This window comes from Anolis sagrei, chromosome 1 (assembly GCF_037176765.1).
Source record: "Anolis sagrei isolate rAnoSag1 chromosome 1, rAnoSag1.mat, whole genome shotgun sequence".
NCBI lineage: Eukaryota > Metazoa > Chordata > Lepidosauria > Squamata > Dactyloidae > Anolis > Anolis sagrei.
The window spans coordinates 222160090-222174185 of NC_090021.1; the positions used below are offsets into that span (position 1 = coordinate 222160090).

A 14096-nucleotide genomic window follows, 5' to 3' on the forward strand; every position below is an offset into this window, starting at 1 on the left:
GAAAAAAGATGTACAACCATCTTGATATAAAGTAGATTTGGGCAGGATTAGTATAGCATACAACACATGCAGAATCAACTAATCTTCCCTTCTGTGTTGGTACATCGTATTACAAATAATGGTTGTATACCAATGTAGATTGTTTATTGAAGGCAGAATTCAGTATGAGTAGATTACAGGTTTTTAACTAGTAAGGTATCTATAAATTTATGAAGACTGAAAGGTAACAATAATCATTATCTATATCTTTTTCTTTTCCATTTGTTTTAAGAAGTAACTTGGTTCCTTATGAATGCTCATATTACAACTGTACAAAATCCTATATCCTTCTGGACATTTTTATTTTTTCTGCACAAAATGTATCCTGCTCCACATTAGAATATTGTTTGGATAAAGAGCGGTTTGAAAAAAATATCTTGAGAGACTTGGGCTGTCGTGGAGGTGAGGGAATATTAGGTGTTATTGAAAAAAACCTTGTTCAGTGACTGAAATATGAAAAAAGGTTACCGAAAAGAAGGAATTGGACTTCTAAAGATCTCCAGTACACAAGAAAATAAATGGGGCAAAGTATTACGCTCTCATGGTTTGCTATGCGTACCTAGGCCTTTTGGGAATTATAGCCCAACATTAAGTGTAGGGCAAAATGTCCTCCACCCCTAATCTGGAGGCATCTTTGTTCCCTTGACCATTTCTTCATAGCCTGTAAGACTTAAGAGTAGTTGAGGAACTCCTGTTCCTAAAAATGCCATTGAGTTTGAATTACATCATTGGGGATGCCCAGACCCTGTGCTAGAGAGGTAGAGACATAGAGTTGGGCAGTATCAAACTGTCATCAACTCCAACCTCCTTTTCCTCCCCACAAGGCAGATTTATCCATGCATCAGCTCTGTACAGATCAATCCAGATCACAGCATGCTATCAGCTGAAAGCAAGAGTAAGCAAGCTGGATTGCCGTGAGCTGTGTGCAGATCTGATAATGCCAAATTATATATGGAAGTGATTCAAGACACGTGGAAAATGCATATGCATATATGTATGTATGCATTCTCCAAGGTCAATAAACAAGTTCAAATTAGCACTGTTGAAATACTGTTTCTTTTGTGTACAACCTGTGACGTCATTTAGACACTACTTTCGATGCTCCTCATTACATTATTTGTAGTGCTATTTCAGGAAATCAGATAGGAAATCAAGGGAAATGAATCAATCTTTCCTTATGAGTGAATAAGGCTAATTCAGTTGCTATTACAGCTTTACTTGTATATTGTAGGAATGTGGAACCCCTATTCACAATATGCATTGCAATATGCATATTGTGGCAGGGACAATTGGGCATTGAAGTCTAACAGCTTCTGAAGGGCAGCAGATTCCCTAACATTGGTATCTATTGCCATGGCCAATATTATCATATTTAATCTTAACACTCCTCATACATGCATACGTATATTCTGTCTTTTTCAGTATGTCTCAAGATTCTTCATAAGTAGGGGGGAAAGTTTTTTGAAATATCATCACTGGCTGCCAGTTTATTTCCAGGCTCAATTCAAGGTGATTGTTTTGGCCTTCAGAGCCTTAAGTGAGATGGGTTCTGGTTATCTTTTGAGGGAGAGTAGAAGTGAGTAGATTGGAAGAAGCTCTCTGAGAGCTTCATGGACTGCCAAAAATACTAAGGAATAAAACTGGAAGTGGTTAGAAGACCACTTCTGTTTTTGACAAATAGGGATGTTTTTAATACTGTTTGGAGATGGGGCATCCAGAGAAATCTGCTAAAGACAAAGAACGCTGGCAAAGTGGTCATAGTCTGCCATGGGCCACACTTTGTATCTCATGGTAATGCATGCACCCAAGCAATGCAGGAAGTACAGTTATATGTATTGGATGGCAGATTTAGAAGAAAGAAAACATGAGATATTCTTAGTTTGACACAAATCAAATGTAACCCATAGAAACAGGGTTTGCATGTGGAATGCACACATATAATGTGAAAATCAGCAGTACATTTTTAAAGTTATTTTCCCTCTCTACCACCAAACTTGGCTCTGGATTGCTGTTTGAGCATTGTATTAATGTAATACTGTCCCTTACCTTATAGTTGCAATGCTGAAACTGCCTCTGACCCCTCCAAAGGATCATGTGAACTCAAGAAGACTGATTCCTCTTTTGTGGAGGATTCTCATCAACCCACAGTGAGTTACCTGGCTTGGAACACAGATGAGTTTTAGAAATCTGTCTGTCTTTTTATTGGGTTTCTGTGTGTCTGTTTATTCTTTTATCACATCTGTATCACACCTTGCCATTCCAAGCAACTCAGGATAGTACATACCTCCTTCTCATTTTTATTTTAATAGCTACATTGTTTGAAAGAGAGTGATTGAACCAAGATCTGGCAGTGAACTTGGAAGTTGAATCTAGATCTCCCTAGAACAAGTCCAGAAAACCAGCTGTGACTTGCCTTAACTTACCATTGCCTATCTTAGTTGTCTGTATTCTTGGCATACATCTCCTCCTGGCTCTGGATCTTCTTTCTGTTCCTTTCTATTTTCTGGCTTTGAGTGAAAAATAAATAAATCAATAAAGGACACTATGGGACAAATCCTGATACGGTTCCTTGTGACTAACAGTGCTGTCCTACTTAGAAGTAACTTGTTAAGTTCAGTAGAGTTTATTACTTATTTATTTGTTTACTGTATTTTTATACCGCCTTTCTCAGCCTGTCGGTGACTTAAGGCGGTTTAGAACAAATCAGTACACATAATATCATAATACAAATTAAAACATTAAAACAATATAAAACCACAACAGAAGCAATAAAAATCAACATCATTAGCGTCTCCTTGTTAAAAAAAAATAGTCTAATTCCATCATATAGTCATTTGGTTTCTTGTGTCAGTTACTCTGCATTTGTAAATACTTGCTCAAACAACCATGTTTTAACTTTTCTCCGAAACGTTAAGAGAGAGGGGGCCCATCTGATATCCCTAGGGAGGAGGTTCCATAGCCAAGGGGCCACCACTGAGAAGGCCCTGCCACTCATCCCCGCCAACTGCACTTGTGATGAAGGTGGGATTGAGAGCAGGGCCTCCCCAGATTATCGTAAGGTCCTAGATGATTCATAAGGGGAGATGCGTTCGGCCAGGTATATTGGGCCAGAACCATTATTCACAGATAAATGGCTACCAGTTTGCAGCCTAAGTGTCATTGAAAATGCTGGCTTTGTTCTGTTGGCTTTAGTAAGACTTAGGTCACTATCAGTGTTAACTGGATTTAGCTATGTGTAAAGGAGCTGAGAGTTCTCTGATATTCATCTATAGATCCTTTGATATCTTGGGAGCTATGACAAACCAGTTTTGTAGTGGTTTAAATGATTAGTATAAACATCATTTTCAACTGTTAACCTACTGGATGGGGTAGAAAGGAATTTTCAGTTGCATCCAGGAATTGTGGAGTTGGGTATGCAAAGAATATTTGCCATTGTTTGTTTCATGATCAAAAAGTATTTTCCCAACACTTAGAAATCCCAATTGATTAGAAAAATACAGCAGCAAGAATTTTGCCCAGATTGTCAACATCCAGAAATGCTCTGGGAACTTATTCTGTGCAGAAATACACATGGGATTTTTTTTGCATGTGAGAATTGTTTGCACAAAAAACACTTTCCAGGCAGCCATGTGTAGAAACTAGCAGTCTTGCTTAACAAAGACCCCATCCCCAAATTTTTGTCATATCAAAGGCCCATTGCATGCTTACATCCTTATACAAGACTATAAAAACATGGACTTTAACATAAAATAAGAACTCTTACCTTGCCTACTTAGTTGATTCCTCAGCAAACAGGAGAAGGAGCAGAAAGAATTGTGTGTGGGGGGGGAGGGCGGGGAGGGATGGGTCACTGGTGAATTAGCCAATTTTATTCAGGTACCCTATATTTTGTATAGTAAAACTATTGTTGTTATCATTAATAGTAGTAGTACTATTTATACCTCTTTTTTCTCTGCCAAACGAGATTCAAATTGGCTAACATTAAAAACCATAACTATGTATTAATTAAAATCTAACATACATAAACAGTAAGATAGAATTAGGCATAGATATATTAAAAGCACCTAGTTAAAACCAATAAAACAATCAAACAAATCTATAAAACTACATAAAACTGATTGGTGTACTTGTTTTCCTTGCAGAGCTCCAATTCCAACTGCCGCAGATCCAGTTCTGACATCTCCCACGAACCTTCAGACTGCACCAAGGCTCAGCGGGAGTGTCGGCTACGGCCCCATTTCAGTGATCCAATGCCAACAGATGCTGTGAAGAGGAAACAACTGGAAATGAAGATAGCAGCAGCAGCCCGGCAACATGCCCAGAAGCGCCGACAAGAGAGAGATCCCAGTATGTCCCCTGCCTTTGACATAATCTATGCAGTTTTTGGACTGTCCTTGTCACTCAGAGTTCTGGGAGTATTTTATCACAAGGTTGACATTTATCATCTAGAACCAGTTTGTTTGACCCTGGCACATCTACCTCTAGACTTTTCCATTCGAGAATCATGGAATCTGCTTAGCGGCACATAGCCATCATGTATACTAGGAAAGTGGTGAAAATCATGTGACTGGGTGTATGACTCTTCACCCCTCCAGGTCCGCCCCCCCCCCAAATCTTTTGACAACGAGTGCAGTCTTACATCCCAGTGTCATCCTGAAACAACCAGGTCCTGTCCAAAAATGAACAAAGGTGACCAAAGTGCCACTTCTTATCATAGATATGGTGGTAGCAGCAGTGCAGTACAGTGGAATGCAGTTTGTATGGGTAGGCTTTGGTGGTAGCAAAAATAGCTCTCTGATTCCCAGTTTGTCCTTCCTTATAAAGGACTGCTACTTTGCACTGCTCCTGATTTCCTTTATAACTGCCTTTGCTAACTGGGCACCCTCCAAGGTGTTATCCTATGGCCCCGATCTCACCCAGATGGAGAGGTTAATGGCCAAGATATTGGGTGTCTGTAGTCCAAAGCTCCTAAGATGCACCAGACTGAGGAAGGCTTCTTTATGAGAAGAATCAGACATCTGAAAGAATCAAGCATCATAAATTTGGAAAGATTTCTGAGACCATTCCGATTATATCCAGCAAAGATCCAGAAAAGGGGAGATCCAAACTACGACAGTACCACCACACTTTCATGTGTGAAGTGAAGTTCTAATTCTCTTCCCCTTTAGTATTCAGTCCCTGTCACAATGAATGGTATGACAAAAGATGAGTGGGAGTTGGAATAGTCCTAGAAGTAGGCAGAGCAGATGAAATCAAGGATAAAAGGATTTCTTACATTGAACCAATTGCAGATGAATATAAGACATCAGGCTAACAGCATGTTTACACACTAGCCAACCATTTGCATTGTCTTGTAGCTGTGAAGTCTCGTTTAAACACACACTGTCTGGATTTTTGACCATTCAGCTTCAGGGGATGACCTCAGGTTGCAAGAGAGAAAAAGAGCTTCTCCCTTTCACCTTCTCCAGACTATGGACAATTATTACATACACTTCTACACTTATCTTTCCTTGCTTGATATTTTTGAAAGCTAGTAACCACAATTTTTGTAAACTTTTCTCATAGGGAAGTTGCTTCAGTTTGTTATTGTTTTGGTTGCTATTGTCTGCACTTTTCCTGAACTGAAGCCCAAAATCCAGCTGGGCCTGGTTGTCTGCCAAGGTTGGATCAAATACTTTTACCACTTTTCTTGGGCTGCAAATACAGATAAGCAAGCACCCAGAAAGGCACATAGTTATAACAATGTAGTTGGCTTAAGGGTGGGCTGAATTCTGCCCCCCCCCCCCTATTTTCAGTTTGTATCGGGCCATAAGAAAGACATGGAATATGGCTAGTTTCGAGAAGGATAGGAGTAGACTGGGGGGGGGGGGGGTTGGACAGGGGGAAAAAAACAAAATAATCTTTGCATTGCTGGATTAATCGGGCTGATGACTGGAATCTTGTTGGGGAGTTATGAATGTGTAACCTGGAGTTATATTCATAACTGTATTATACATGATCCCTACATAGTGTAAAATATTGAAAACACATAGGGCATGAAAATCCCCTAATCCCCACTTACCTGGAATCAGTCACTGTGTTTGATAAGAATCTATTCTCTTGATTGGGAAGCACCTGAATTATGCTCCTTTCCCATCCACCCCCTCACATGAATGATCTCCAGCACAAGGGGGAATTGTGATAAGGGCATTGCTTCTGCCTGTTCCAAAATAGATCACTCATGGAAGGGAATAGGAGCATTTATCAGCTGCATCCTGATAGACAGAAGATCAGAACCCTATTGATTGCAGTAACTGCTACCTAGTAAATGGTGATTGCAGGAATCAGTACAGAATTCACTGTGTAGCTCCATAACTACCATAGTTAACATATTAATAATTGTTATAAAAGATTCCAGCTGACATTTCATAGAATCATAGAATCAAAGAGTTGGAAGAGACCTCATGGGCCATCCAGTCCAACCCCCTGCCAAGAAGCAGGAATATTGCATTTCTGCTGAAGGAGACTTTGGAATGGCAATAGCTGAATGGTAGAGCACATACTTTAGATGTAAGTTGCATCTCTGGCATAATCTGGTGGGCTGGAAAAACTGCCCAGTCCCAGCCAAACTGCTACCAGGGCAAGTTGGCCATATTAGGCTAGATAGAACAATGATTTAATGAGGTACTAGACATATTTCCATGTTTCATTGGAAAGTTGGTCAGTATTCGGAGAAAGTAATGCTTATTACTTTGTTCTTTTGTTCAGGCTCTGTATTCCCCAAAGCAAACAGCAATTACACCAGCAACTATGATGAGAACCATCGGGTACTGAGTGGCTCCTTTCGTTCCAAATACCGCTGGAGCAATGTCAGCAGTCTCAGCGCTGACAGTGGCATTGTGGGTGGCAATGAGGAGAGAGACAATGCTGATATCAGTAGTGGAGGCACACCAAGGATGAGATCGGCGGTGATGGAGCGGGCAGACAGTGGCATCAGCCAAGTGCTGAGCAGGAAGTGGAGAAGCCGGGCATCAGAAACATTGACCTCTCTGCAGGCCTGGGAAGCCCATCAGCCTTGCACTGACTGTGGTGGGAGAGATTTCCCACTGGAGACAGATGTTCAGAACCAGAACAAGAGACGGGCCACCCTCTGCGAGAAGTGCCTGAAGTGCCGGACAGAACGAAAGGAGTCGGTGCTGGAGTTTGTCAATACTGAAGCCAGTTATGGGGAGGACCTCCGCATCATCAAGGAGGAGTTCTATCTCCCCATGCAGGCTGCTGGCCTCTTAACACAGGAACAGCTGCTGGTAGTTTTCAGCAACATACAGGAGCTGATTGATCTCAACGAAAACTTTCTAGAGTATCTGCAGGAAGAGATTGAGCAGGCATTTGAGCAGGTGATGTGTAATCTCAAGCTTCTCCTCCCTTTCCTTGTGCAGCAATAATTGCCCATATTGCCTGTATTGTAACTATGAACCTTGCAGTATTAGCAGCCCACAGATAGGAGCAGAATTGAAAGTCCCGCGTTCCTCTGCCATATTTCTACATATCTTCCACCGAGGTTTCCATTATTTTTTTATCCCCATGGCTGTCATCTCAAAAATGCACAAAATCCTTAGTAGGTTGAGAAAAGGCATGAGGATTAAATATACTCAGTCAGATGCAAGATGCTTATTATTCCAATAATAAGACTAATAATAAAATGAGTAACTTTAATAAACTCAGGATGATATTGTTTATTGAATCACCATTTCAAAAAGCTTTGGTCCCAGCCCCTGATTCTTCTTGAAACTCTCCGGTGTTTGCTATTTCAAGAAAATCTGGACAGGGCAGCCTGGTACTAGCTTGACAACATGTGCAAGTGCCCTCTAAATCCCTAATTGTTATTAGGTATAGATGTAGCCTACATGGTTCTCCTCCTCACCACTCTATCGCAATAACTGGAAAAAGTATGGTCATGGCTCAGTGGGTGACTTTGTTAATTGTTATTATGTGTCTTCAAGTCAGCTCCAGCTTAGGCAACTGTATCATAAGATTTTCTTGGTCAGATGTCTTCAGAGCAGGCATGCCATGGATTTTCTTTGAAACTGAGAGAGTATGACTTACCTAAGGTCACCCTGTGAGTTTCCATGACTGAGTATGGATTCAAACCCTAATTTCTCAGAATCCTAGTCCAAGACTGAAGCCACTTTGGCATACTGACTTTCCCAGTGGCTTTGGTCTTACTAGGAGAATTGAACCTGGATACTTCTAAACCCAGTCCAACACTCAAACCACTACATCATTTTGGGCTCTCATTCCTGGCTCACTCCTCAAAGATTTTGTTGCCAAGTTAAAAATTTGAGCACATGTCTGCTGGCTGAAGAGCAACAATGTGTACAGGTGGCTGATTCCACTAACTCCTAAGCAAAGCTAATGGCTTTTACACGCCACTGTGTAGTTTATATTATGTCTCGTACTTTATTATTGGGTCTGAAAGTAAAAAAATCTCACCATGAAATTAATTTTTTCGGCAGCATCCAAGAAAAGGCCCCTTGTGCCCATGGGAGAGCAATTAAAAGCAGCTTTGCTTGCCAACCATCACTGGTTGCCAAGAACAAAGGCAAGGCTAGTTAAATCCTTAAGTGGTATTAGAGCCACACGCCAAACTGGCCCTCTTTCTTGGATGTACTCAAGGTCATTTATAATTTGTTGGAACAGGTCTTGCAAATTCATTATGACAGAGTAACACCCTGTGTCCACCACAGAACTATGAACCCTGTTGCTTAACTCTGTAAGTCCACTGGGACAGAAACCTTCATTATGAAGATAATGCAGCCATTTGGTAAAGGGATGTAGCTCAGTGGTAGACCATGTGTCATACAGTAAAACGTTCCAGGTTCAATTTTTGACATTTCCAATAAGGTTCTTCTTAAGGCTTTTCTAACTTGAAGAGCTGACCCCACACATGGGATAGGCAACACATGGCTCCATGGCCATATTTGATTCCTTGGCCATGTTTAATCCACCCACCCTCTTCATATTGCTTCCACTATTGACAAACTTGCAGTGATTCTGGTGCTTTGTGGCTTGTTTATTTACAGTATTTATATTCCGCCCTTCTCACCCCGAAGGGTACTCAGGGTGAATCACAGAACATACATGTAACAAACATTCAATGCTGTTTTATACACAACATAGACAGATAATTATACATAGATAAGAAGTATATATATTGGCTTTTCCCAATCTTTCCGGCATCTTGAAAGATGATGTGCTCGATTCTGGCAATGGGGGCGAGGGGGTGCTATCGCTCCATCTTCCTACCAAAAAGCTAGTTTGTAACTTTGGATTGAATCGCCGGCATTCCTTCTGGGTGCCTCAGAATATCTCCCCTGCTTTTTTATGAGCAGTACCCATTAATCTAATCACATTTTTGCTTTTGAACTGCTTGGTGGGCAGAAGCTGGGCTAAGACTTGGAGCTCACCCTGACTCGGCTTCAAATTGGTGTCAGCCTTTGACTGACAAAATTGACTACAGCTAGTGTTTAACCTGCTGTGCTAAAGCAGTATGGCAGCCAAATGTCTTTTAAACTCAGACTTCTACTTTAAAACAAGACACACAAGAAGAGGATGCTTTGTTGTATGTCTATTAGCTTGCTTGAATTGCTCCTGAAAGAATGAACTGGTTTCTAAACAAGGCATGTGGTCTTTGTGCACCTTGCTTTAAAACAGAAGTGCTTGGCTTACTTCTGCTATGCCACTCTCATATTAATAGCCATAGGGTTTGTGTGCCTTGTAGTGGGTTAAGGGTAGGTACCCTCAAATTGCATCCCTCCAGCTGTTTGGGCCCCCAACTCCCAGAATACCTGATCATTGAACAAGCTGGTGAAGGCTTCAGGGAGTTGGAGGTGCAAACAGCTTTCGGGAACACAGTTTGAGGATCCTTTGTTAAGTAAGGGGGATGGGTGACCATATCTCTTATCTATTGCCCACTCTTGAGGTACAGCATATTTAGTGAGATGGCACAGTGTTCTGGTAGGGAGTAAGTAGTGTGTTTCTTAGGAACTGAAATAGAAAGTACTTATTGCAACAAAGTGAACAGCACAGAGTATTGTTTTACTGGTCTACCTGGTTTCATTCTTTAGGAATAGAGAATTCCTCCCTTCTTTATTGTTCCCTTCATATTTCTTCAGATGAGTACAAAACCAGTTTTGGGAACCTTGCTTGTTTATAGTACTTGTATATCGCAAATTACTAGATAGATTGGAAAGCCTCAACTACCCCCTGGGTTCTGAGTTGCCTTTTACATCTGTGTGGTAATCCACGACAACTAACAATGAAAATATTTCTTCCTTCACTGTTTTGTCAATGCCCTAAATACCTTGAACAAATCATCAGGCATGCTTGAACAAACAGAACAGTGAAGAAAGAAACATTGAATGATTTGTAGAAAATTAACAACGTGATCTAAGGATAAATTCATTAAAGCTTGTGTATACGGGTTACTATTTTTTATGTATTATTTCAACAGATCTCCTCACATACATTTTTGCCCACCATAAAAGAACCATCTTCCATCTCCCACTCCACACTCCATAGTACCTGTCATTTTTACTTTTCCACTTCACGGTCACATTTGTACCCCTTCGGCCAATCAGCTCTCAACACGCTCCTAACTTCACTCACTCACTCACTCACTCACTCATGCACCCACCTCTTCTTTGCCTTATTTCTCTCTATCTAAGCCTACTGTACCATTATTTACTGTAAGCTTTCTAGGCAAACCTGAATAAACAATGTCATACAGTTGAACATCACAAGTAGCATGCTTCAGGTGATTGTCCTTCTCTATTAGAAATATGGGCTGGCATCCTTGCACAGTATTTATTATGCCATGCACCATGGTCACAATATTGTAAATATTGCAATTCACATTTAGGATTGTTTCACCTGTACCACTACTTCAGATGCCCCTCCCAAACCCATCTTACAAGCCAGGTTGCTACACTAAATAAGAGTTCTGAGTGTGGCTTCTGAGCTGAAATTGTGAAGGGTCAAATTGTGAGACATAACAACAACTGACACTGCAGGAATTTGTGCCATGGTTCCCTGCCTTTTGGGATATACTCTTTGCCACAGCGCAGCACAGTATTCAGCAAGGTGATACTTGTTGGTTTTAATTAGCTGATGAGCATATTTTGTATTTGCACTTTTATTTGTAACCCTGCATGGTGTCGTAGTTTGAGTGTTTGACTAGGACACTGGAAGACCAGCGTTTAAATCCCTCCTTGGCCACAGAAAGCCTACTGGATAACCTCTCTCATTTGGAGGCCTCAGTGGCTGCTGAGCTTGTTGACTGGTCACAGGTTCGAACGCGGGGAGCAGTTTGAGTTTCTGCTGTTAGCCCCAACTTCTGCCAACCTAGCAGTTCAAAAACATGCAAATGTGAGTAGATCAATAGGTAGCATTCCAGCGGGAAGGTAACGCCACTCCATGCAGTCATGCCGGCCATATGACCTTGGAGGTGTCTATGGACAACGCTGGCTCTTTGGCTTAGAAATGGAGATGAACACCAATCCCCAGAGTTGGACTTAATGTCAAGACAACCTTCATTTACAGAAGAAGGCAAAATCCCTCCTGAAATAATCTTGCCAAGAAAACACTGTGATAGGATTACCTTAGATTTGCCAGAAATTAGAGATGACTTGGAGGCACACAACAGCAACCAAAGCCCAGTTATATTAAGAGAGCTTTTTATATAAACATGCACATGTTTGTTTGGTTTTTTACCTAACATTTTAGACAGAGTTGTGCAGCCATGAAGGAACATGTCTTTGGAATATTCACTTTTCCTGAGAATGTGTTCTTATGGAATTCCCTCTGCTTGGAAGGACATCTTAATTCCTTACTCACTAAATGATTTATCAGCCATCAGAATCAGGACATAATGACCAGTAGGAAGAAAATTTGAGCATGAAAATTTTTATATTAAGCTGACCTAGCAGGAAGATATCATTTTTGTAGTCCACGGCCCAAAGGAGAGAGGGTATCATCTCTTCCCATAACTATGGAATGAAGTGCTCCCCCCCCCCCCCCACCTCTCGACACATACAGCATGCTTGGGCAGTGGGCCATGGATACATTTATTTGCTTGGTAGATTTGTAAATGAAGACAAGAACCCAGTTGGAATGCTCAGATCTAAGCAAGATCAAGAGATGAATAATTCTCATACCTATAGTCATAGCCCTTTCCTGTCTCCCTTTTTTATATGGAGCTACTTGAGTAGCATATTAACATACTCTGTATTTTCATAAATATCATTTAGTTTAGCCAAGATTGCTGTTATATAGCTTGCTGTTATACAGTATAAGAACTGGGAAGATCTCAGACCAATGTTAAGATGTGTTTTATGGTCTTGATCTTTTCTGAATCTGGTTAAACATGGGTTAGAGTTTTGATATAATTGGAAACTATGCTTTATTGGAAGCTTCTTAATTTATCAGGCAAGCATGAAGCATATCAATAAGATAATTGTGTATATTTTAGCTTATTAAGCCAAGATATAATAATTTAAATGATATCAATGAAAATATAGTACAGGCAGGCCCATAGCCAGGATTTTGATGGGGGGGGGGCTAAGTTTGATTCGGGGGGGGGGCTGAGTCTGAGTGAAAGAGGGTCTACCCTAGCAAACGTTTTGTATCATTACCCCAATACCCCCATTCATATGGGATATATTGAGCATGGTGATCAGATCACGATATGAATAAACATAACAGTTTAAATAATGTACCAGTAAGGCCTTCTCATGGACCACCATGAGAATTTCGGGGGGGGGGGGACTGAAGGTCTCTGTTCCAAAAGGGGAAGAGGCATGCAGCAGGTAGAAGCCCTGAAAAAGGCTTTTTTCAGCCCCATGCCATCCTACCAGGATCCTCACTCAAGTATAAGCCAAGAGGGGCTTTTTCAGCATAAAAATGTGTTGAAAAACTCAAGTACTTATACTCAAGTACTCTGATTAAAACATTTGAGGACCCCTGGAATATACAATGCGACATAGGTGCTGAAGAAAAGACTAAGGAAATAAAGAGCAGTTGAGAAGCTCAGTCAATGTATGCAGCATTCTATGTTCAGTTCTGACCATAATGGAACTGAGCAATTTTTAAACGGACTATGCATACCTTTTTTTAAAAAAATTGCCAAGTCCAGAGTCTGCATACAGAGTATGCATACTCTGTGGACCTGGCAATTAAAATACTAATTATAATGAAAAACATGAAGAAGTAAAGTTTAAAGCTTATATTGCGCCAAACTTTATGAAGAGAACTCTTTAAAGTTTTGGCATTATTTGAGCCTTGGATTGGGGAGATTGGTATTCACAATTAAAAACTCTGGGATGCAAAATTCATCTTTTCCCAACTTTAATGCTGGAACACAATTTAAATCAAAGGGTGGTCATCCTTCTGTTAGTTTAAATCCAGCAAAATTTAAATTGATAACCTGGATCTGTAGTTTAGCAATATTAGGTAAGTTTTTGCCTTTCTTTGTTAATATTCAGCAATCTCTCAGTTGATAAAAGCAATACTAAATGAAGTCATAGAATTAGTGTACCACAGTGCCATCTCCTGTCCAAAATGGGAATAATCTTAATCCCAATTTACAGACTTTTCTTGTTTTATAGTCTTATTTTCATTTTACAAAATATAGTTTAGTTTCTCAGAAACGAGTCACAAATTAAATAGAGATCCTCAAATTATATTTCAGAATAAATTATCATTGCACGCTCTGGAAGGTAATAATATGCTGATCATACTATAAGTAGCTCAGGTTATTATTATTATTATTATTATTAACTTTATTTGTACCCCGCTAGCATCTCCCGAAGGACTCGATGCGGCTTACACGGGCCGAAGCCACAAAACACAATACAATAGAAAACATAACACAGCAATAAACAAAGCAAATCAAACAATTAAGCAAATAACCACAATGACAATACATCAAGACACTATTAAAACTGGTTCGGCCAGCGCAATGGGGTACAGGGTTAAAAGTGCTGAGATGGCAGGAGGAACGTAGGATTAAAGTGCGGTGT

The 14096-nt window shown here is 40.4% G+C and overlaps 1 protein-coding gene across 4 annotated transcripts in view; it reads left to right on the forward strand.

Moving 5' to 3' along the window:
• LOC132774421 (intersectin-2-like) overlaps positions 1-14096 on the forward strand; it is a 108185-nt gene that overhangs the window by 79549 nt on the left and 14540 nt on the right. For all 4 annotated transcript variants that reach the window (XM_060774524.2, XM_060774541.2, XM_060774550.2 and 1 more), the window contains 3 exons: positions 2093-2186; positions 4182-4386; positions 6787-7415. In XM_060774524.2, coding sequence (XP_060630507.2) covers positions 2093-2186; positions 4182-4386; positions 6787-7415 — 928 coding nt within the window. The remainder of the gene's footprint in view (positions 1-2092; positions 2187-4181; positions 4387-6786; positions 7416-14096) is intronic.